The following is a 21,767-nucleotide window of genomic DNA, read 5'->3' on the forward strand; positions in this document are numbered from 1 at the left end:
AGGGGTTGAATTGCCTTCCTCTTGTTCCCTGTGGGACAGGCTGGGGAAGGGGCTGATGGCCCTCCTCCTGTTCCGTTGGAATAGGCTGGGGAAGGGGCTAAATAGCCTCTTCCTGTTCCTGTGGGACAGGCTGGGGAAGGGGCTGAATAGCTTCTTCCTGTTCCTGTGGGACAGGCTGGAGAAGGGGCTGAATGGCCTCTTTCTGTTCTGGGAGGACAGGTGGGAGAACAGGCTGAATGGGTTGCTTCCTATTCTTACACCACATGCCACCCAGTATATGTGTTGTATCGACAGTTACTGTGCGTAACATCGCACGACACTTTGAAGACACAAGAAGTTGCCAATGATTTCCATGTAGTCAGCATTAAACATCCTGTCGGTGAGCAATGAGGGTGATTGGAGGGCCAGTGAAGTCTGAGGGACATCCACTATCCCTTGCTCCCCTTCCTTTCTCATATAACGAAAACATATTCTTTGTGGTATTAAACAAGCACAGACCCTGAAAAGGGGACAGACACTTCTTAAGATGTACATTTCTTACACCAAGGGCTTGCAATTCATTAACTATGAAGGCCTCAAACGGATTCTCGGCCAAATAGATGAGAGTCTTCGACGGCTGGGATCGTACGCTAACCGACTTTTTGGATGGTAACTGCTCCATCTGCTATTACTGCAAAAAAAAACAGAAAAAGAAAAATTCTGGATTTTTATAAGGTATGCTTTCAGCCTATCAGCAACCAGTCTTCCCACCAACCCTTATCACATCTCCTTCTTCCTCCTTATTGGTGGAGCGATTGAATTCCAGAGCCGTAATGTCATGATGCAACTGTACAAAACGCTAGTGCGGCCGCCCTTGGAATGTTGTGTGCAGTTCTGGTCACCCCATTACAGGTAGGATGTGGAAGGATTGGAAAAGGTGCAGAGGAGATTTACCAGGATGTTGCCTGGTCTGGAGGGAAGGTTGAGGGGCTTGGGTCTGTTCTCATTGGAGAAAAGGCTAAGAGTGGATTTAAAAGAGACATACAAGATGATCAGAGGATTAGATAGGGTGGACAGTGAGAGTTTTTTTCCTTCGATGATGGCATCAGCTTGTACGAGGGGGCATAGCTGCAAGTTGAGGGGTGATAGATTTAAGACAGATGTCAGAGGCAGGTTCTCTACTCAGAGAGTGGTAAGGGCGTGGTATGCCCTGCCTGTCAATGTAGTTAACTCAGCCACGTTAGGGAGATTTAAACAATCCTTGGATAAACACATGGATGATGATGGGACAGTGTAGGGTGATACACTTAGATTATTTTGGGGCAACATTGAGGGCTGAAGGGCCTGTTCTGCGCTATATTGTTCTATGTCCCTAGGACTTGTTTTCCTGATCCTCCCATCCTTCTCTGCTTCCTTCTTTCCCTGCTTAATTTCTCCTCCTGATCCTTCCATCCTCAGTGATGTCTTCTCTCCAATTTTCTTTATCTTCTTTTTTCTATCCATCCTTCTTCCAATATTCTTGCTTTAGCTTTGTACTCCCAAATCTTTTTTCACAAGCGATCCTTCCATTCCTTTACTCAGGAACCTGTAAATCTGCTGACCTACACAGAAGATGTTGACTCTGGAAGTCTTGAGGACTACTGTCAAAATGGCTGCTAAGATGTCTGATTGACCAACAAGACCCTTTGATGGTTATCTGCAACCAGAGGTTTTGCCAGTTGGCTTGGGAGTTGATGACAGCGAAGGAACAAGCTATCATCTTTGGCCTGTTCGACCTCTTTGGTTGGAGGTCATTCCTACTTTGATAGAAATAAGAGATTGGGGCAAACAAAATGGCTTCCAATAATACGGGCTGATCAAAGGCAGTCCTCACCGTGGTCTGTGATTTGAACCTGGTTAGGGACAGACTTGGATCTGTTGTCCTCTAAAGGGAAGGGGGTTGGGGGCAAATACATTCACACTTGACAACTTTGCAATGGGTGAGGGGTAGACTGGATGTAGTTGGGTTGATTGGTTAATGCCCATGATCTCAAGACAGTGGCAGTTTGGGGTCAAGGGTTGGGGTAAGTGAGGGAGCGGTTTGTCACACTTTGACCTCGTTGGCCTCTTGGGTGGGGATCATTCACACTTAGCCACAGTGGAAGGGAGTGATAGAATCATAGAGATGTACAGCATGGAAACAGATCCTCCGGTCCAACCTGTCCATGCCGCCCAACCCAATCTAATCCTACCTGCCAGCACCTGGCCCATATCCCTCCAAACCTTTCCTATCCATATACCCATCCAGATGCCTTTTCAATGTTGTAATTGTACCAGCCCCCACCACATCCTCTGACAGCTCATTCCAAACACGTACCACCCTCTGTGTGAAAAAGTTGCCCCTTAGGTCCCTTTTATATCTTTCCCCTCTCACCCTAAACCTATGCCCCTCTAGTTCTGCACTCCCCACCCCAGGGAAAAGACTTTGCATACTTACCCTATCCATGCCCCTAATGATTTTATAAACCTCTATAAGGTCACCCCTCAGCCCCCGACGCTCCAGGGAAAACAGTCCCAGCCTGTTCAGCCCCTCCCTGTAGCTCAGACCCTCCAACCCTGGCAACATCCTTGTAAATCTTTTCTGAACCCTTTCAAGTTTCCACAACATCTTTCCGATCGGAAGGAGACCAGAATTACACGCAATATTCCAACAGTGGCCTAACCAATGTCATGTACAGCCGCAACATGACCTCCCAACTCCTGTACTCAATACTCTGACCAATAAAGGAAAGCATACCAAACGCTGCCTTCACTATCCTATCTACCTGCGAGTCCACTTTCGAGGAGCTATGACCCTGCAGTCCAAGGTCTCTTTGTTCAGCAACACTCCCTTGGACCTTATACACTTTAATGGGTAAGTCCTGCTAAGATTTGTTTGAGGAGGAGGGCGAGTTGGGTTGGGTTGGGGGGGGGTGGGGAGGGGGCGCGGATCTAGGAGGGAGTGTCCACTGTGCCATTGCGTTGACGTAAGCTACCTTCAATATCACCCATGACCTCTCAGCGGGTACCAGAGAGGGAAAGAGGTGTGGGGGAGGGGGGGATTTTGACCACAGGGTGGGACAGGGGTGGTAGCTGAAACCCTAACGGGGGTGACGTGTGACTCTTGGACTTGTTTCCACCCATCCAACCCAACCACCCATCCAACCCACCCATCCATCCAACCCACCCATCCAACCCACCCATCCATCCAACCCACCCATCCAACCCACCCATCCATCCAACCCACCCATCCAACCCACCCATCCAACCCACCCATCCATCCAACCCACCCATCCAACCCACCCATCCAACCCACCCATCCAACCCACCCACCCATCCATCCCACCCACCCATCCAACCCACCCATCCATCCAACCACCCATCCAACCCAACCATCCATCCAACCCACCCATCCATCCCACCCACCCATCCAACCCACCCATCCATCCAACCCACCCATCCAACCCACCCACCCATCCAACCCACCCATCCAACCCACCCATCCATCCAACCCACCCACCCATCCAACCCATCCAACCCTCCCATCCATCCAACCCACCCATCCATCCAACCCACCCATCCAACCCACCCATCCAACCAACCCACCCATCCATCCAACCACCCATCCATCCCACCCACCCATCCAACCCACCCATCCAACCAACCCACCCATCCATCCAACCCACCCATCCAACCCACCCATCCATCCAACCCACCCATCCATCCCACCCACCCATCCAACCCACCCACCCATCCAACCCACCCATCCAACCCACCCATCCATCCAACCACCCATCCATCCCACCCACCCATCCAACCCACCCATCCATCCAACCCACCCATCCATCCCACCCACCCATCCAACCCACCCACCCATCCAACCCACCCATCCAACCCACCCATCCATCCAACCACCCATCCATCCCACCCACCCATCCAACCCACCCACCCATCCAACCCACCCATCCAACCCACCCATCCATCCAACCCACCCATCCATCCCACCCACCCATCCAACCCACCCACCCATCCAACCCACCCATCCAACCCACCCATCCATCCAACCACCCATCCAACCCAACCATCCATCCAACCCACCCATCCATCCAACCCAACCAACCCACCCATCCATGCGGCCAATTGGCAACTATGAAGGGCGGGGGTCAGAGGTCCACCTGCCCACTACCTCCCCATCCACAAACCCCGCCCCCCCTCCCCCCCCGCCATCCAACCGCCGCACGTGTCCAACCTCCCCCTGGGACGATGGGTGGGGCCGCAGCGACGGTTGGAGCGCGCTCGAGGGAGAAATTCGAATTTCAAAAACGGCGGGGCTCGCCTCCGCAGCCGCTGCGCGTGCGCACAAGCGGGGTTTTTGTTTTTGGAGGTGGGAGGTGCTGCCGGCGCGGTAGCGCACCGCACCTTTGTCAAAATGGCGCGGGCTTGGAGCGCTGGGACCTTATCAAAATGACGCGGGGAATGGAGAGGTGATAACCGCTGGACCTTATCAAGATGGCGCGAGGCGGTGGAGAAATGCCCGGACCTTATCAAAATGGCGCGAGGCGGGAGAAATGCCCGGACCTTATCAAAATGGCGCGAGGCGGTGGAGAAATGCCCGGACCTTATCAAAATGGCGCGAGGCGGTGGAGAAATGCCCGGACCTTATCAAAATGGCGCGAGGCGGTGGAGAAATGCCCGGACCTTATCAAAATGGCGCGAGGAGAGGATGGCATTGAAGAGTTTTTTTTGGTCAATAAGAAGTTTCCCAGATAGGCCTCTCCAGCAGCTTGAATTCCTCTAATACAGTCCTTCAGCCTAACAGTGCACCCTAACCTTTTGCAATACCTTAATACAAACAATTCGCACTAATACATGCCTTTCTTTCAGACATGTGATAGATCCACTGTCACTAAGCACAAAATTAAGCATCTACAGTATTCAGAATGCAACCATCAATGCCATTCTCTTGCCTTAAAACATATGTATTCGTATACCATGCCTCTGCCTCTCAGCTTCTTTGGCCTTAATACTAGGCAGGTCACGACACCTTCTTTGACCTTAGCACTAAACAGATCTCTAACCCAAAGTGTTGGAGACAAAACAGAAATTGCTGGAAAATCTCAGCAAATCTGTCAGCATTTGTGGAGAGGAATCAGAGTTAACGTTTTTGTTTGAGTGACCCTTCCTCAGAATTGATGGTAGCCAGGAATAAGTCTGTTTATATGCAGAAGATAGGGTGGGGGTGAGGCAGTCAGGAGTAAACGATAGGTGGGGATAAAGCCCAAAGAGACAGAAGAAGAGTTAGACAGACAAAGGAGTGGATAGCAATCTGGGAGGAAGTGAGGACTGAAGATGCTGGAGATCAGAGTCAAAAAGTATGCTGCTGGAAAAGCACAGCAGGTCAGGTAACATCTGAGGAGCAGGAGGGTTGACGTTTCTGATGTCATTGCTGATGAAGAGCTTATGCTCGAAATGTCGGCTCTCCTGCTCCTTGGATAACAATCTGTCCAGGAGAGTGAATAGATGTTAATGGAGGCTTTCAGTGGCTAACAAAAGGTAGTGTGTAATAGCAGACTATGTGATAACAAGGCCTGGTATGTGGTGTAGGGGTAAGGTTGTAGGAGAGCTCAAGCTGTAAAGTTATTGAACTCAATATTGAGTCCGGAGGGTTGCAGGGTCCCCAAGTGAAAGATGAGGTGGTGTTCTTCCAGTTTGTGCTGAGCTTTGATGGAGAAGTGCAGCAAGCTTAAGAGATATTTTGACTGGGAACAGGGTGGTGTGTTGAGGTGGCAGGTAACTGGAAGTTCAGGGTCTTTCTTGTGGTAGAACAGTGTTCTGTGAAGCGGTCATCCAGTCTATGCTTTGTTTGCCCGATGTAGAGGAGACTACATTGTGAGCAGCAAATGTAGTAGACTAGATTGTGAGATGGCAGGAGAGTTTTTTTTTAGATATCCAAAGCTAAGAGGAGTGAGTGGACATTGGACCGCAGGAAAATGAGACTGAAGTAGTAATGGGGATTAAATAAATGGCAGAGGAACTGAATAGGTACCTTATATCAGTTTTCACAGTGAAAGACAGGAGCAGCAGCATACCGGAACTTCAAGGGAGTCAGGGGCAGAGATGAGTGCTGTGGATATATCATGCAGACCGGTGAACCACACCCCAAGGTTCTGAAGGAAATATCTGAAGAGATTGTAGAAGCATTGGTGGTGATCTTTCAGGAATCACTGGAATCCAGTAGGATAATGGATCATGTAACACCCCTATTTAAGAAGGGAGGGAGGAAGTAAGAAGACAGGCATCTATAGGCCTGTTAGCCTGACGTCAGTTGTTGGTAAGATTTGAGAATCCATTATTAAGGATGAGATTGTGGAGTATCTGGAAGCGCATGTTAAAATATGGCTGAGTCAGCACGGCTTCGTCAAGGGTAAGTCATGCCTGATAAATCTGTTAGGATTCCTAGAAGTAACGAGCAAGTTAGACAAGGGAGAGCCAATAGACATGGTTTATTTCAGTATCCTTCACAAGATATAGAGCAGTGGAGTCCCAGAGAATATGTCCAAATGTACAGGGTGTTCTGTGACTGTATTTACAGAATCTAGTGAGTGCATCCGTTAAGACGATTACGTTGGAGTAAACAGCGACAGGCCAAACTCTTTAGCCTGGATTTCATTCATTCCGCCCGCTTTCCTTCTTTTCTCAGTGTTCGTTTAGTTTTTGTGTTTCTCGTAGCTTTTGGAGGCCATGGAGAGAACTTGATTACTGCTAGGGCCAGCGCAAATCTGGATAGTAGTGAAGTGGTCAAGCATGGTGGTGGTCAGAGACAATGGCAAGGGATGGCTAAGAACACAAGTGCTGAACTTCTTTATTTTTGTATTTCTATAACTAAGATTTTGTACATAAGATAGCGTTATAGTACACTTCTCATTGTACTTTTGTACCCCAAACTTGAGTACAAAATCTAAATCTAATGTGTAGACCTCCTAGTGCCTGTGTCCTCATCTATAGGGGGTTCCCAATGAGTGTGAGAGTGTTTACTGGTGGCTCCCATGAGTCTGTAATTACACCGAAGCCCCAGTCTGTCTGTATTTACAGGGGTCCCGAGTGAGTCTGTCTGTATTTACAGAGGAGTCCCTAGGGCATGTGTTAAACTTTACAGGGTGGTTCCAAGAAATAGATCTGAATTTACAAGCAGTCTCTGGGGGGTTCTGCTGATGTGTTGGGGTTAAATCTTTAATCCCTGTTCTGCAGTGAAAAGTTTTGTTCTGTTTAATTTAAAAAAAAGCTCTTGACAAATTGTTCAGTTGGAGAGCATATTGAACAGTTTTAATTATATCTATTGTCTATAAGTTACAGATTGTTTAAATTGTTCAGACCATGGAAAGCACAGTCACATCTCTCAAAGCAACTTTGACAAGAGACTGAGATTGGTGCTAGCTTAATTTGTCAAATAACAGTTTTGAAAAACGTGACTTGGTTGACCCTGTGTTGAATGAGTTCAGAGGTTGTGTGTTTGAAATGTTTGTTTTCCCCACACACTAGGTACCTAGACAAGGGGTTGAGGCTTCTATACTTCTTCAGAGCTCCCCAGTTGGGTGGAAGGTTCTGAGACAGGAGCATTATCTTCTTAGTTCTCTTCTCCCTGCCACTGGTCTGACTGAGGTCACTGCAGAGTCCCAACCTCTCTTACTGGGTTGAGTATGCAGTCTCCCCTCTGCCAACTAGACATTCCTCACACACATCCTGCCCACTGCTGGTTGGATGTTAGATTGTGGCAGTCATTGTTTTTGGGCTAATCTTGTCCCAATTGAAAAGGTCTGGGAGAGTATTGGATGTTTTGTGCTGGGCAGTGGTTATTTAAGAGTCGATGGGCCTGCAGTGCCAGCAGTGCAGCCTCACACTGAAGGTGAAATCTGTCCGATTACACAATGTGGATATTTTTCTTTTGAAGAGTGGCAAGGAGAGAATGAGACATCATGGCAGATACAAAGGCAAAAAGGGAGATGGAGGTGGGTGGTGGATAGAAAAGGCAGAGTGAGTGACAGAGACATAGACATAGACATCAAGGTGGGGGTTGGCATAAGAAATGAAAAGACAGTGAATACCAGAAATGAATTCCTAAGCATGGTGTGGAACAAACTGCCTTGAGCTCCCAATCACATCACCCTCACCAGCTCAATGTGACCAAGCAGGGTGAGCTGACATTCCAGGGTAGAGGGAAGCAGGAAGTGAGATCCAGGGCATAGCTGTAAGCAAGCACGGAGGGACAGAATGAGGGATGATATCAATTTACTGTGGCTAAGAGGATGCAAATCACATCCAGAGCATTTGAGCAAGAAGCAAGAGGGATGGTGATTACACTTATGCGCTGCCATCTCACACTGCCAACATAATTCTGTGCAGAGATTAGGGCTGTGTAACATCACCTATTGTTCAACAGCGATGAAATGATTGGAAAGATTTCTGAGCAGGGGTATAGAAAATGAACAAGGCCAACATCGAAGTGTTTACTACTGCACTAAAGGCACATCAGGAACGAGGGCGTTATGTATCAATTCTCTTCCTCTCCCAATTATCCAAGAACAGCAGGCCAGGCTACTCAGCACGATGAAAGAGAACCTCTCCTTAACTGCGGCTGCTAATGGGTATGGTGGTATCTCCTCACTCTGGGGTGCTGTAAACAAACAGACACATGTCAGCTGTCACAGAAGCATGAGCACAAGAACACACAGTAAAACGGTAATGTACTAACATTATTAGTCTGCTTACATGACTGAAAATTAATCTAGTCTGCATTATCAGCCCATCCAGTACAGCACCATAGATTAGTTTACAATGCTGTATAAAAATAAAAAAAACCCACTGTCGTAAATCAGAAACAAAAACAGAAATTGCTTGAAAAGCTCAGCAGGTCTGGCAGCATCTGTGGAGAGAAATAGAGTTAATGTTTTGGGTCGAGTGTTCTGAGGAATCCAATTGTTCCTCCAATCCTGTGCTCTGGATTATCAGTCCAGTGACATGACCCCTACAATACTCAGGGGATTGGCAGTTCCTAGAAGACTGTCTCTTCATCTCAGGAACCTTTTCCAGGGTTTGCTTACAGCAGCTCCTGTTGCTGTCTCCTCTCTCTGGGTATGGCCAGCCCTGGCCCGGATATACAGAGCTCAGTTGACACTGAGCTGGCTCAGTGTTATCAGAGAATTCCCCTGCATTGGTACAGTGCAAGGACCAGCTGATCCTTCCAGAGCACTTCATCCCTAGTCTTTACCAAATATGACTGTTGGAGCTATAGCTGGGATCCTTCTTTCCCCAGATGTATAGTTCTGGGCCAACATGGTCTCTCCTGTTTGGAACAGCCTTAACCTTGAGGTTCCCCCTCCTCTGGCCATCTGTACTGCTTGATTTCACTCTACTACCTCGTTGGTCTCTTCCAGCTGCAGTAAGTCAAGTCTGGTTCTCAGCTGGCTGTTGAACATGAAGTATACCAGCAAGCACTAGGTTGTTCTGTGTGGTATGTTCCTGTAGCTGTGGAGGAATTTGTTTGAGACCATTCCCATGGATGAAGGGGTAATAACAGCAGTGCCTTTATTAATGCACAGAAATTCCACTTTCTTCTCAATCTGGAAGTCCACATTTGGTTACCAAAAGTAGCTCCTAGCTATCTCCTTCATTCGCACTGTGCTGTGGTGCCCTTGGTGCATTTGTTCCAGCACCTTTCACCCTCCCCCATTAAACACCTGTCCAATATGGACATCTCCCACCTCCTGGACAAGTCATGGTGTAATTTTGGGCTGTTTCCACAGCTGGTCCACCCCTCTCAGCTCAAAACCAGGTCATTTCCAAGTAGGTTTCACACCTGATTCACTGAGACCAACACCTTATCACTATAGGAAAAGGTAATTATTTCTAGGTTCCAGTCGGGAACATCTTCATTCCCTGGTACTGGCAGCCCTGACAGGGTATCTGCACCGTGATGCTCCTCCACCTGCCGGTGCCTGATTTCAGATGGAGTAGGCTGACAGAGCCAGTGGCCAACTATGCAGACGTGCTGCTGCCATTAACGGGATCCCTGTACATGGGCCATAAATAGAGGCTACATGTTGGTGGTTGGTCAGTGGCTCCAAGTACCTGCTGAAAAGGAAATGGGTAAACTTCTCAACACTGAACACAGTGCTCAATCATTCTTTCTCAACTTCAGCATAATTCTCCCCTATCTAGACAATGACCTCGATGCAAACACAATGAGCCTTTCCTCTCCATTCAGCTAAGAGGTGGCACAGCGGTTAGCACTGCTGCCTCACAGCGCCAGAGACCCGGGTTCAATTACTGCCTCGGGTGACTGTCTGTGTGGAGTTTGCACATTCTCCCCGTGTCAGCGTGGGTTTTCTTTGGGTGCTCCGGTTTCCTCCCACAGTCCAAAGATGTGCTGGTCAGGTGATGGTCAGGTGAATTGGCCATGCTAAATTGCCCATAGTGTTAGGTGAAGGGGTAAATGTAGGGGAATGGGTCTGAGTGGGTTGCTCTTCCGAGGTTTGGTGCGGACTTGTTGGGGCCGAAGGGCCTGTTTCCACACGGTAAGTAATCTAATCATCTAATCACAGTACAGGACCAACCCCAGAAGGCGAGGTGTCACACGCGAACTGAAGTGGTAATTTTGGGTTGAAATATGTGAACACGTCTGACCTTTTTAAGGCTTGCTTCACTTCTGAATAAGTCTCCTCACATTCCTGGGTCCAGTTCTATGACCACCCTTTTCCCAGCAACCGATACAGGTTTTAGCACAGTTGCCAGATCAGACATGAACTTGCCATAATAATTGACAAGTCTCAAGCATGATCACAGTTGAGATCATTTATATGATCAAGGTGCCTTCATGACAGCCTCCATCTTCCTGGGTGCCTTGTGTAGTCCCTCGCCATAGAGTACATGGCCCGAGTCTTTTATGAGAAAAAAACTAGCGTTTCTCCCTTTTCACTTGTAGGCCGTGTGCCTGCAATCTATTTAGAGTTCCGAAGTTTTTCAAAGCCAGTAATCCAAATATCACCCAGATAACACGACTCCTCCTAATGGAGAAGTCGCATGTATCATTATGCTCAGGGGTGGCTGAGACTCCATGACCTCCATTTGTAGGCAGGCATGCGACAGACCCAGTTTTGAAAATGCGTTTCCTCTGTCAGTCCACTGAATAAGTTTTCTGTGAGTGGAAGGGTATTAGGTCTGTATTCTGGGGTGGGGTTAACTGTGACCTTAAAATCATAACAAATCCTCACTGAGCCAGCATTTTTATTTTTGGAAGTGGCCCATTCACTGATGGGTCCAATGCTCTCACATAGAAGTGGAACAGCTGGTCAATTTCCAGTTTAGGCAGATGGCATACTGTACCGGACCCACCTTCAGACTCCCAGGACGAGCCTCTGTTTCAGCTGTAATTTAATTTCAACTCCTTTTGCTTCCCACAAGATTCCTTTGAAGACATGTTGGCACTTGTCCAGGATCTTTTGCAAACTGATGTTTGAATCACCCAGCCTACTAACTGCGCCACAATTCCATCTTAATTTACATAAAGTGGCCATACTGCAGGCTGTCCCTTAACTGTACTTCATCGGAGAAGCACATAGCTCCTGAGTGGCATCACTTCATCCGTGTATGTCCACAGTATAACCTTGGCAGGCTTCAATGATAGGGCCCTTACCTCATCCTCATTGACTCATTTGGGACACTGCTGCAGCCATATCCATTTCCATTTTTACTGTCTTCCCTTCTACTTTTGGGAAGAACCCAGACATGCTCAGTTTCACCCCGAACCAACAGGATGTTTAACCGAAACTCTCCTGACTCTGGGCCTTCTTCTTCTCCCACATATCCAGGTGACTCCCAGTTTACTCCCTCACTGACGGCGTGAACCTTATGCCTTGTCCTCAGGATTGTTTCTTTCTGACTCCCCTTCCCTCATTTGGGTCGTACCCGGCACTTTCAGGCAGTATGACCCAGTCGCTAACACCTGCGGCACTGCACGCCCAGTCCAACATGTTGACTCCATGTGGCCATTCTTACCACATCGGCAGCATTCTAGGGTTGGTCCAGCACTCTGCCAAGTTTCCACTACTTGATACACTGAGTGTCATCAGCCGATTGGGTTGCTCCACTGAGATGCCTTTAAATCCAGGTCACTCCTTTGTAATAGTTTCTGTCGGATGGCTTCATGTCAGAGGCCACAAACCAAACGGTCCCACAAATCAACTTAGAAGAACTTTCCAAATTCACAACGTTCCACTAACCTCTAAACCAACCACAAGTTTGGTGATGGATTCTCCTTTGTGCTGTACCTGTGTGTAAAAAACGGCAATGTCCTGCAATTATCAGTGGCTCGTGTGCGTAATAATTTCCGAAGATCTGGCATAGCTCTTGGAATGTCTTATCCGCAAGGTTCTCTCATTGTACCAGACTCTTTAGAATTGCAAACGTCTTGCTCCCAATAGTACTTAAAAACTGGTACCATGATGTTCTCAGCAACTATGCCTTTAATAACAAATTAAAGCGTTCTGGGTATGAAGTCCCATTTTCTGACCCTTCAAATGGTCCCATCTCCACAAACTGGTCCACCATTTTGTTTTCATGCCACTCGGGTTTAGTAACTGTTTGCAGCCAGAGTCTCTGTACTGGATAATCTGGCATCAGCCGCTAGCTCACCGGCTGTGTTAGCATATTGGTCCTCGCTGACTTCACTCACAGCTTGATGACTTCAGTAGTTCCTGGGTGTGTATTCTCTTCTTCAGCCGTTGGACCAACTGCTGCTGTCAGCCCCACCTCCTGAGTGAGCACTTCCTTTCCTGGCATCCACTGCGGCCCAGAGTCCTTTCGCTTCCCTCAACCGTACCTCTTTATGACTTTTCTGAAGTACAGATTGACATCTCCTCCGGACACACGGTTCATGGGCCGAATTCCATTCTCACCACCAGTTGTAATATTGGTGCTTCCTTTGGAAGCAGGAAGATGAATGGTAAATCTGAACAGGCCCACTTTATTGATGATGTTCACAGGTCCACAACTGGGTCACTATGTCCAGCTCTCAAACGGACAGCACCTCTAGCTACACACATAACAATCACCTTACACTACTGTACCCTGGATTATTAACCCAGTAACATAACCCCACACTGCTGTCCCCTGGGTTATTAACCCAGTAACATAACCCTACACTACTGTACCCTGGATTATTAACGCAGTAAAATAACCCTACACTACTGCACCCTGGATTATTAACGCAGTAACATAACCCTACACTACTGCACCCTGGATTAATAACCCAGTAATATAACACTACACTACTGCACCCTGGATTATTAACGCAGTAACATAACCCTACACTACTGCACCCTGGATTATTAACCCAGTAATATAACACTACACTACTGCACCCTGGATTATTAACGCAGTAACATAACCCTACACTACTGCACCCTGGATTAATAACCCAGTAAAATAACCCTACACTACTGCACCCTGGATTATTAACGCAGTAAAATAACCCTACACTACTGCACCCTGGATTATTAACCCAGTAACATAACCCCACACTGCTGTACCCTGGGTTATTAACCCAGTAACATAACCCCAGACTGCTGTCCCCTGGGTTATTAACCCAGTAACATAACCCCAGACTGCTGTCCCCTGGGTTATTAACCCAGTAACATAACCCTACACTGCTGTCCCCTGGGTTATTAACCCAGTAACATAACCCCACACTGCTGCACCCTGGATTATTAACCCAGTAATATAACCCTACACTGAGTACCCTGGATTATTAATCCAGTAACATAACCCCACACTGCTGTACCCTGGGTTATTAACCCAGTAACATAACCCCACACTGCTGCACCCTGGATTATTAACCCAGTAATATAACCCCACACTGCTGTCCCCTGGATTATTAACCCAATAACATAACCTCACACTGCTGTCCCCTGGGTTATTAACCCAGTAACATAACCCTACACTGCTGTACCCTGGATTATTAACCCAGTAACATAACCCCACACTGAGTACCCTGGATTATTAATCCAGTAACATAACCCCACACTGCTGTCCCCTGGATTATTAACCCAGTAACATAACCCTACACTGCTGTCCCCTGGGTTATTAACCCAGTAACATAACCCCACACTGCTGTCCCCTGGGTTATTAACCCAGTAACATAACCCCACACTGCTGTCCCCTGGGTTATTAACCCAGTAACATAACCCCACACTGCTGTCCCCTGGGTTATTAACCCAGTAACATAACCCTACACTGCTGTACCCCGGATTATTAACCCAGTAACATAACCCCACACTGCTGTCCCCTGGGTTATTAACCCAGTAACATAACCCTACACTGCTGTACCCTGGATTATTAACGCAGTAACATAACCCCACACTGCTGTCCCCTGGATTATTAACCCAGTAACATAACCCTACACTGCTGTACCCTGGATTATTAACCCAGTAACATAACCCCACACTGCTGTCCCCTGGATTATTAACCCAGTAACATAACCCTACACTGCTGTCCCCTGGGTTATTAATCCAGTAACATAACCCCACACTGCTGTACCCTGGATTATTAATCCAGTGTTGGAGAATTGTCCAATTATGAATAAAGCTTGTACCCAGATCTTAGGATCGATGTACACTGGTTTATTTCACGATATTGTGGGAAGAGAAATTGACCGCATGCATACAGAATGGTCACTCAGCCTCTTCCCAGAAGCACAGGCGCAGAGTTTTCTTTTAGATTAGATTAGATTCCCTACAGTGTGGAAACAGGCCCTTCGGCCCACAAGTCCACACCGACCTTCTAAAGAGTAACTCATCAAGACCCATTTCCCTCTGACTAATGCACCTAACACAATGGGGCAATTTAGCATGGCAAATTCACCTGGCCTGCACATCTTTAGACTGGGGGAGGAAACCGGAGCACCCGGAGGAAACCCACGCAGATATGGGTAAAAAGTGCAAACTCCACACAGACAATTGCCCAAGGCAGGAATTGAACCTGGGACCCTGGTGCTTTGAGGCAGCAATGCTAATCACTGAGCCACCGTGCTGCCCCTGTATCTCCATTTTTAATCGGGCTACAAGAGACCAATGTTAATTGCAAGATGATACAGTTTTGATTACAGTTGACAGTTTGACATTATTGAAACGGGCAAAACAATGGCGTGGGTCGCTCAGTTAAACAATGGCAACAGGATGTTAGCTAATCTAAAGCCACTGACAAAGTAATCGGGAGTATCCTGTCCACAATAGTCCTATGGGGCTGTGGGCATCCATATTGAGTATCTTGGTGACATCTAGTCTGCCGGGGGCATAGTGTTGGCTGGATCTGGGGAGGCAGAGACTGTCTTCGGGGCTTCTGGAGGTGCAGTGTCATTATGAGTTAGGGAATCCCATTAGCAGGTTGTTTAGATAACATGGTCCTCCGATGAGCTAATGGCTCGTTTACTGTTAGTTTGTAGCTAATTTGAGGCATCAATGGCATTGTGGGTAGGCCCTCTTTTAGCTAGGGACACACATGGTTTCTGTAAGTAAGTGGTCTGTATGAAAAATGGTTTTCCCTTCTTCCACACCCAGTAACATAACCCTACACGGTATTCACACAGGAAAAAGATAATGTTGTCGAGGAGAATATTGAGATATAAGCTATTAGACTAGATTGAGGATCATGAGGAGGAAGTGTTAGCAATTCTGGAAAATGTGAAATAGATAAGTCCCCTGGGCTGGATGGGATTTATTCAAGGGTTATGTCATCATTGTCTACAGGAATAGTGCCAGAAGACTGGAGGATAGCAAATGTTGTTCCCTTGTTTAAGAAGAGGCAGAAACACAACCCTGATGATTATAGACCAGTCAGCCTTACTTTGGTTGTGGGTAAAGTGTTGAAAAGGATTATAACACATAGGATTTATGTTCCTTTAGAAAGGAATCATTTGAAAAAGGATAGTCAACACAGTTTTTGTGAAGGGTAGGTCATGCCTCACAAACCTTGAGTTCTTTGAGAACCGGTGGATGAGGGTAAAATGGCTGAGGTGTAATAAATGGATTTCAGTAAAGTGTTTGATAAAGTTCCCCACAGTAGACTATTGTAGAAAATACAAAAGCAGGGGGTTGAGGGTGTTTTAGCGTTTTGGATCAGACAGTGGCTAGCTGAAAGAAGACAGAGGATGGTGGCTGATGGGAAATATCCATCCTGGAGCTCGGTTACTGGTGGTGCACCGCAAGGATCGGCTTTGGGGCAACTGCTGTTTGTCATTTTTGTAAATGACCTGAATGAGGGCATAGAAGGATGCGTTAGTAAATTTGTGGATGACACTAAGGAGCTGTGGACAGTGTGGGATGATGTTGCACATTACAGAGGGTCATAGATAAGCTGCACTGCTGGACTGAGAGGTGGCAAATTGAGTTTAATGCAGAAAAGTGTGGGCTGATTCACTTCGGAAGGAGTAACAGGAATACAGACTATTGGGCTAATGCTAAGATTGGTGGTAGTGTGAGTGAACAGAGAAATCTCTGTGTTCATGCACATATATCTCTGAAAGTTGCCACCCAGGTTGATAGGGTTGTTAAGAAGGCATACGGTGTTAGCTTTTATTGGTAGAGAGCTTGAGTTGCGGAGCCATGAGGTCATGCTGCAGCTGTACAAAACTCTGGTGTAACCACACTTGGGGTATTGTGTACAGTTCTGGTTGCCGCATTATAGGAAGGATGTGGAAGCACTGGAAAGGGAGCAGTAGAGATTTACCAGGATGTTGCCTGGTATGGAGGTTTTATGAGGAAAGGCTGAGGGAGTGGAGGCTGTTTTCGCTACAGAAAAGGAGGTTGAGAGGTGACTTAATAGAAACATATAAGATGATCAGAGGATTGGATAGGATGGACAGTGAGAGGCTTTTTTCTCGGATGGTGATGGTTAACATAAGGGGACATAGCTTTAAATTGAGAGGTGATAGATAAAGGACAGAGGTAGGTTCTTAACTCAGTATTAAAGGTGTGGAACTTGTGGCATGCAATAGGAGTAGACTTACCAAGGGCATTTAATTGGTCAATGGATGATGCTGGTATATGTCAGATGGGCTTCAGATTGGTTTCACAGGTCGGCGCAACATCGAGGGCCAAAGGGCCTGTACTGCACTGTAATGCTGTACACACGATTATTAACATAACCATACATTGCTTATCCCAGATTATTAATCCAGTAACATAATCCTACACTGCTGTACCCTGGATTATTAACCCAGTAACACAACCCTACAGTGCTGCACCCTGGATTATTAATCCAGTAACATAACCCTACAGTGCTGCACCCTGGATTATTAATCCAGTAACATAACCCTACAGTGCTGCACCCTGGATTATTAATCCAGTAACATAACCCTACAGTGCTGTACCCTGGATTATTAATCCAGTAACAGGCAGCATGGTGGCTCAGTGATTAGCACTGCTGCCTCACAGCGCCAGAGACCCAGGTTCAATTCCCGCCTCAGGCGACTGACTGTGTGGAGTTTGCACGTTCTCCCCGTGTCTGCGTGAGTTTCCTCCAGGTGCTCTGGTTTCCTCCCACAATTCAAAGATGTGCAGGTCAGGTGAATTGGCCATGCTAAATTGCCCGTAGTGTTAGGTGCGTTAGTCAGGGAATGGGTCTGGGTGGGTTACGTTTTGGTGGGTCAGTGTGGACCCGTTGGGCCAAAGGGCCTGTTTCCACACTGTCGGGAATCTAATCTGTAGGGAATCTAATCTAATCCAACACAACCCTACAATACTGTACTCTGGGTTATTAACCAAGTAACAACTCTACACTGCCATACCTTGGATTATTAGTTCATTAACATAACCCTACTGTTACCCTGGATTATTAATCCTGTCAATAAACTAAGAAAGTTGTAATTTGAGAATTGTTTCTTGTTTATGAATGCACATTCCTGCCCTAATCATGAAGTGCTAACTGTGCTTTGCAGAAGGCAGACTGACTCACATGCTTGTAGTATGCCACACAAACTGGGATTGTGACAACTAAATCCCACACACTGAATCCGATAAGTACGCATGTTAACGTCCATGGTATTAACTGGGAAAAAAAAATCAAAGCTCAAGTCAGTACTAAATTCAACAGTGATATCATGTGAACAAGAGTTGTATGTTTCTGAAGAAATCATTTTGTAAACTGTGAATCAATTACACGGAGACTCGAGAGTCAAAGCTGACAGTTTTAAAACTCATTCCCAGACTTGAGATGAAAAATCTAGGCTGCTAATTCAGTGCAGCGCTGAGGGAGTGCCACACTGTCGGAGGGCCAGTACTGAGGGAGTGCTGCACTGTCGGAGGGTCAGTGCTGAGGGAGCGCCGCACTGTCGGAGGGTCAGTGCTGAGGGAGCGCCGCACTGTCGGAGGGTCAGTGCTGAGGGAACGCCTCACTGTCGGAGGGTCAGTGCTGAGGGAACGCCTCACTGTCGGAGGGTCAGTGCTGAGGGAACGCCTCACTGTCGGAGGGTCAGTACTGAGGGAACGCCGCACTGTCGGAGTGTCAGTACTGAGGGAACGCCGCACTGTTGGAGGGTCAGTGCTGAGGGGGCGCCGCACTGTCGGAGGGTCCAGCGCTGAGGGAGCACCACACTGCCAGAAGGTGTTATGAAGGTGTAGAGAGATACTATACCTTTTAAGAGAGTTGAAAGTTAGCAAGGACTTAGAGAGGCACACAGTCCTGGAAAATTTCCAATGTAACATATGGTCCAGCAGCTAGCTGTACCTGGGTTGCTCTGAGACAAAAACAAATTCAAATTTGGCCAAACAGTTTAAATTATGCCCCAAGATACTAAACTCCAATCAAGTTTGAATTTGGTATTTTTATAATATTAAAACCGATGAAATGATCCAATGCTTTGGGGTACAAATATTAAACAAATTGAACAGGTGGAGGAGAATTGCCAAGCCACTAACATATGCAGACAGCCCACAGAATAGCTCTCTTAAAAGGTAACTTTATCAATCAATAAATTGTGAAACAGAAACCCTGAGGTCAAAAGAAGATACAAAGAAGATTTGACAGTTGCTGGTTTTGAGATTTGAACTTTTTGGTAAATCTTAATTGGGGGTTTTATCGCACCAATATTATAGAGGGAAAAGTAAAAGATAGGTTAGAGAAAGGAGTTGTAAATAGTTGTCAGTTAATTATTCTCTGTTAGACATTTTAAAAAAAGAGATTTGTTAAGTTTTAATTTAAATAGTGACCTTTGGGATAGTTCTTGGTCTCTCAAATTGTAACAGATTACAGAACGGGTTAAATAATTTCTGTGTTGCTGGTTTAAATTAGCACGGGGATTTAATCTATGCTGTAACAATTTGGGGCTTTCATCTGAGATTTGAACTTAGACAGGTTTGAATAGATTTGGGGATACGAAGATTTAAACACTCGCAGGGTTTCTAGTGTACTAGATGTTTAAATAAAACGTAGGTGAAACAATTTGCTTAATTTCGTGGTTGATTAAATTTAAGGTGACAGAAATGGCTCTTAAAATTGCTAAAGAAGTTCTGGGATTTGAAGATGATCCTCAAATTTGTCAAGAAAGCTTAGAAGGAAAGAAAAAGGCCATACTTTTAGAATTAGCAAGTAAGTTAGATTTGGGTTTAACCAAGGACAAAAGTAAAGCTGAAATTGTCAGGGAGTTACTCACTTAGGTGTGTCAGAGAAACAGACAAGTGCAGTAAAGGTAGATAAACTTAAAATGCAAGTGAGGAAAATGGAGTTAGAAGATAAACAGAGGGGGGGGAGAGAGAGAGAGAGAGAGAAAGAGAGAGAGAGAGAGAGAGAAGGTTCTCTGCTGAGCAAAGAGAGAGAGAAGAAAGGGAGACAGAGAGAGAGAGAGAGAGAGAGAAAAGAAAGAGAGAAAGTCTTTAACCAAGCAAAAGAAAAGAGAGAACTTGAACCTGAGAAGTTGCGACTTAGTCAAAGTCAAGTTGACAGGATGGAGATTAAAAAGAGAAGGTAGTGTTATGGACTAGGCCAAACCATAACTTTGCAATTTGTTTCGGTAAGCGTACAGTGAATATTACCCAGAGTAAGTTAGCTAGGTTGACTGTCAGATATTAAAACAGGCAAAACTTTATTCACAAAATTACACAATGAAACACAAAGAACAGAATAACTAACGCCCACAGACCTCAGTCTATCCAAACTAGACTTAATTATGCTGTTCCAAATATACACAGCAGTCCCAGTAAGCAAACGCCCTTAAAAACAGTAAAAATAGAACAAATGCTTACAGGTTGAAGTCAGAAGGGCAGAAGGAAAGAGTGAGTTTAGCAGCCTATTTCCACAGCTGAACTCCTAACTAGTTCTGGACTGAACTACTCAGCTATAGAGCTGTCCACTCCCCTTTCATTATACAGCTCACTTCTAAAACATGACCACGTTGGCCTGAAGTCTCATATTTTACATATTAGCAAAAGGCCTCTCAAAATCCTTTTTGATCTCTGTACCAAACTAGCCACCTCAGAGCCAGGAGAGTTTATGACCATTCTGAAAAAAATCAAGGGCAGAGTAACCTTGAGAAAAGGAACAGCTTTTAGAAAAAGGGGACCATCTTTGTGACAGTAGCGATATATACAAATATGTCAAAACTCTGCCACATTTTGACGAGAAAGATGTTGAAGCCTTCTTTATTTCATTTGAAAAATTGGCTGGGCAGATGAAGTGGTTCAAGGATTTATGGGTAGTGCTAGTTCATACTAAACTAGTTCATACTAAATTTGCAACACTGTCAAATGAAGGGTCAAGAGATTATGAAGAGGCGATTTTGTGTGCTTATGAATTGGTACCAGAAGCATATAGACAGCGGTTCAGAAACACAGAGGAGGAACCAGGTCAGACTTCTGTTGAGTTCGAAAGAATGAAACATAGCCATTTTGATAGATGGGTACGTGCTTTTAAAAAATAGATAACACCTTTGAGGTTCTACAAGAGATTATTCTGCTGGAGGAGTTTAAAAACTCACTTCCAGAGATAGTAAGAATTCACGTGGAGGAACAGAAAGTTCAGGAAGTGAGCAGGTTAGCAGATGAATACATTTTGGTGCATAAGACAAGCTTCCAGCCAGAATTTTGTCCTGTGAGGGATAGAAGTTGAGAGAAAGGGAGATCCTATACTACTAAATCAAGAATAGACAGCTCCAGTTAAGAATTTACCACAGCATTAAAAAAGAAGCCCAAGAGGGTGGAAAGGGGGTGAAAAGCCTCAGGTGTTTTCACTGTAATGGAGATGGACACAAAATGACAGTGCCGGTGATTTCAGCAGCACACTGGGAAAAGGTGTTTTCACTGCCAGCAAGTGGAACACGTAAAGGCACAGCGCTGGTTGTTAAAGAAAGGCACTGTGGGAAACAATGTGGTAAACAAAGCTAAGCCAGTGGCATTAGTGAAGATAATAACAGACACCACATGAAGAGCCGAGGAGCTGCACAGTCTAGGCAGGAGCTGGGTATGGAATTAGTACCTGACCACTACAAAGAATTTGCCTCTGTGGGTAAAGTCTACCCAGAAAGAACAGGGGGAGAAGGAAAAGAAGTTAAAATTTTGAGAGTTACAGGATCTAACCAGCCACTGTGTGCTAACTCAAGACTGGGGAAGTTACAGTGGGAGTGATTGACACAGTGTCAGTTCCAGGAATTCAGTTTGTTCTTGGGAATGATTTGGCAGGATCCAAGGTGGGAGTGGTAGCCCTTGTTGTGGAGAAGCTCAAGGAAGACC

At 46.1% G+C, this 21,767-nt stretch overlaps 2 protein-coding genes across 8 annotated transcripts in view; both read right to left on the bottom strand.

Annotated features, from left to right (window-relative positions):
* The window catches only part of LOC148138444 (high affinity immunoglobulin epsilon receptor subunit beta-like), a 42,682-nt gene extending 42,021 nt beyond the window's left edge, over nt 1-661 (bottom strand). The window contains exon 1 of the mRNA XM_087981718.1: nt 542-661. Coding sequence (XP_087837844.1) covers nt 542-661 — 120 coding nt within the window. The remainder of the gene's footprint in view (nt 1-541) is intronic.
* A 5,874-nt stretch (nt 662-6,535) lies between these two features.
* The window catches only part of LOC122544064 (uncharacterized), a 53,445-nt gene continuing 38,213 nt past the window's right edge, over nt 6,536-21,767 (bottom strand). For all 7 annotated transcript variants that reach the window (XM_087981501.1, XM_087981499.1, XM_087981500.1 and 4 more), the window contains 2 exons: nt 18,001-18,093; nt 6,536-8,668 (listed from right to left, as the gene is read on the bottom strand). In XM_087981501.1, the coding sequence (XP_087837627.1) occupies nt 8,505-8,668; nt 18,001-18,093 (257 nt within the window). In that variant the 3' untranslated portion in view covers nt 6,536-8,504. The remainder of the gene's footprint in view (nt 8,669-18,000; nt 18,094-21,767) is intronic.

Source organism: Chiloscyllium plagiosum, unplaced genomic scaffold (genome assembly GCF_037043375.1).
Source record: "Chiloscyllium plagiosum isolate Xiang-an unplaced genomic scaffold, Cpla_swu_hap1 HiC_scaffold_40, whole genome shotgun sequence".
Lineage (NCBI taxonomy): Eukaryota > Metazoa > Chordata > Chondrichthyes > Orectolobiformes > Hemiscylliidae > Chiloscyllium > Chiloscyllium plagiosum.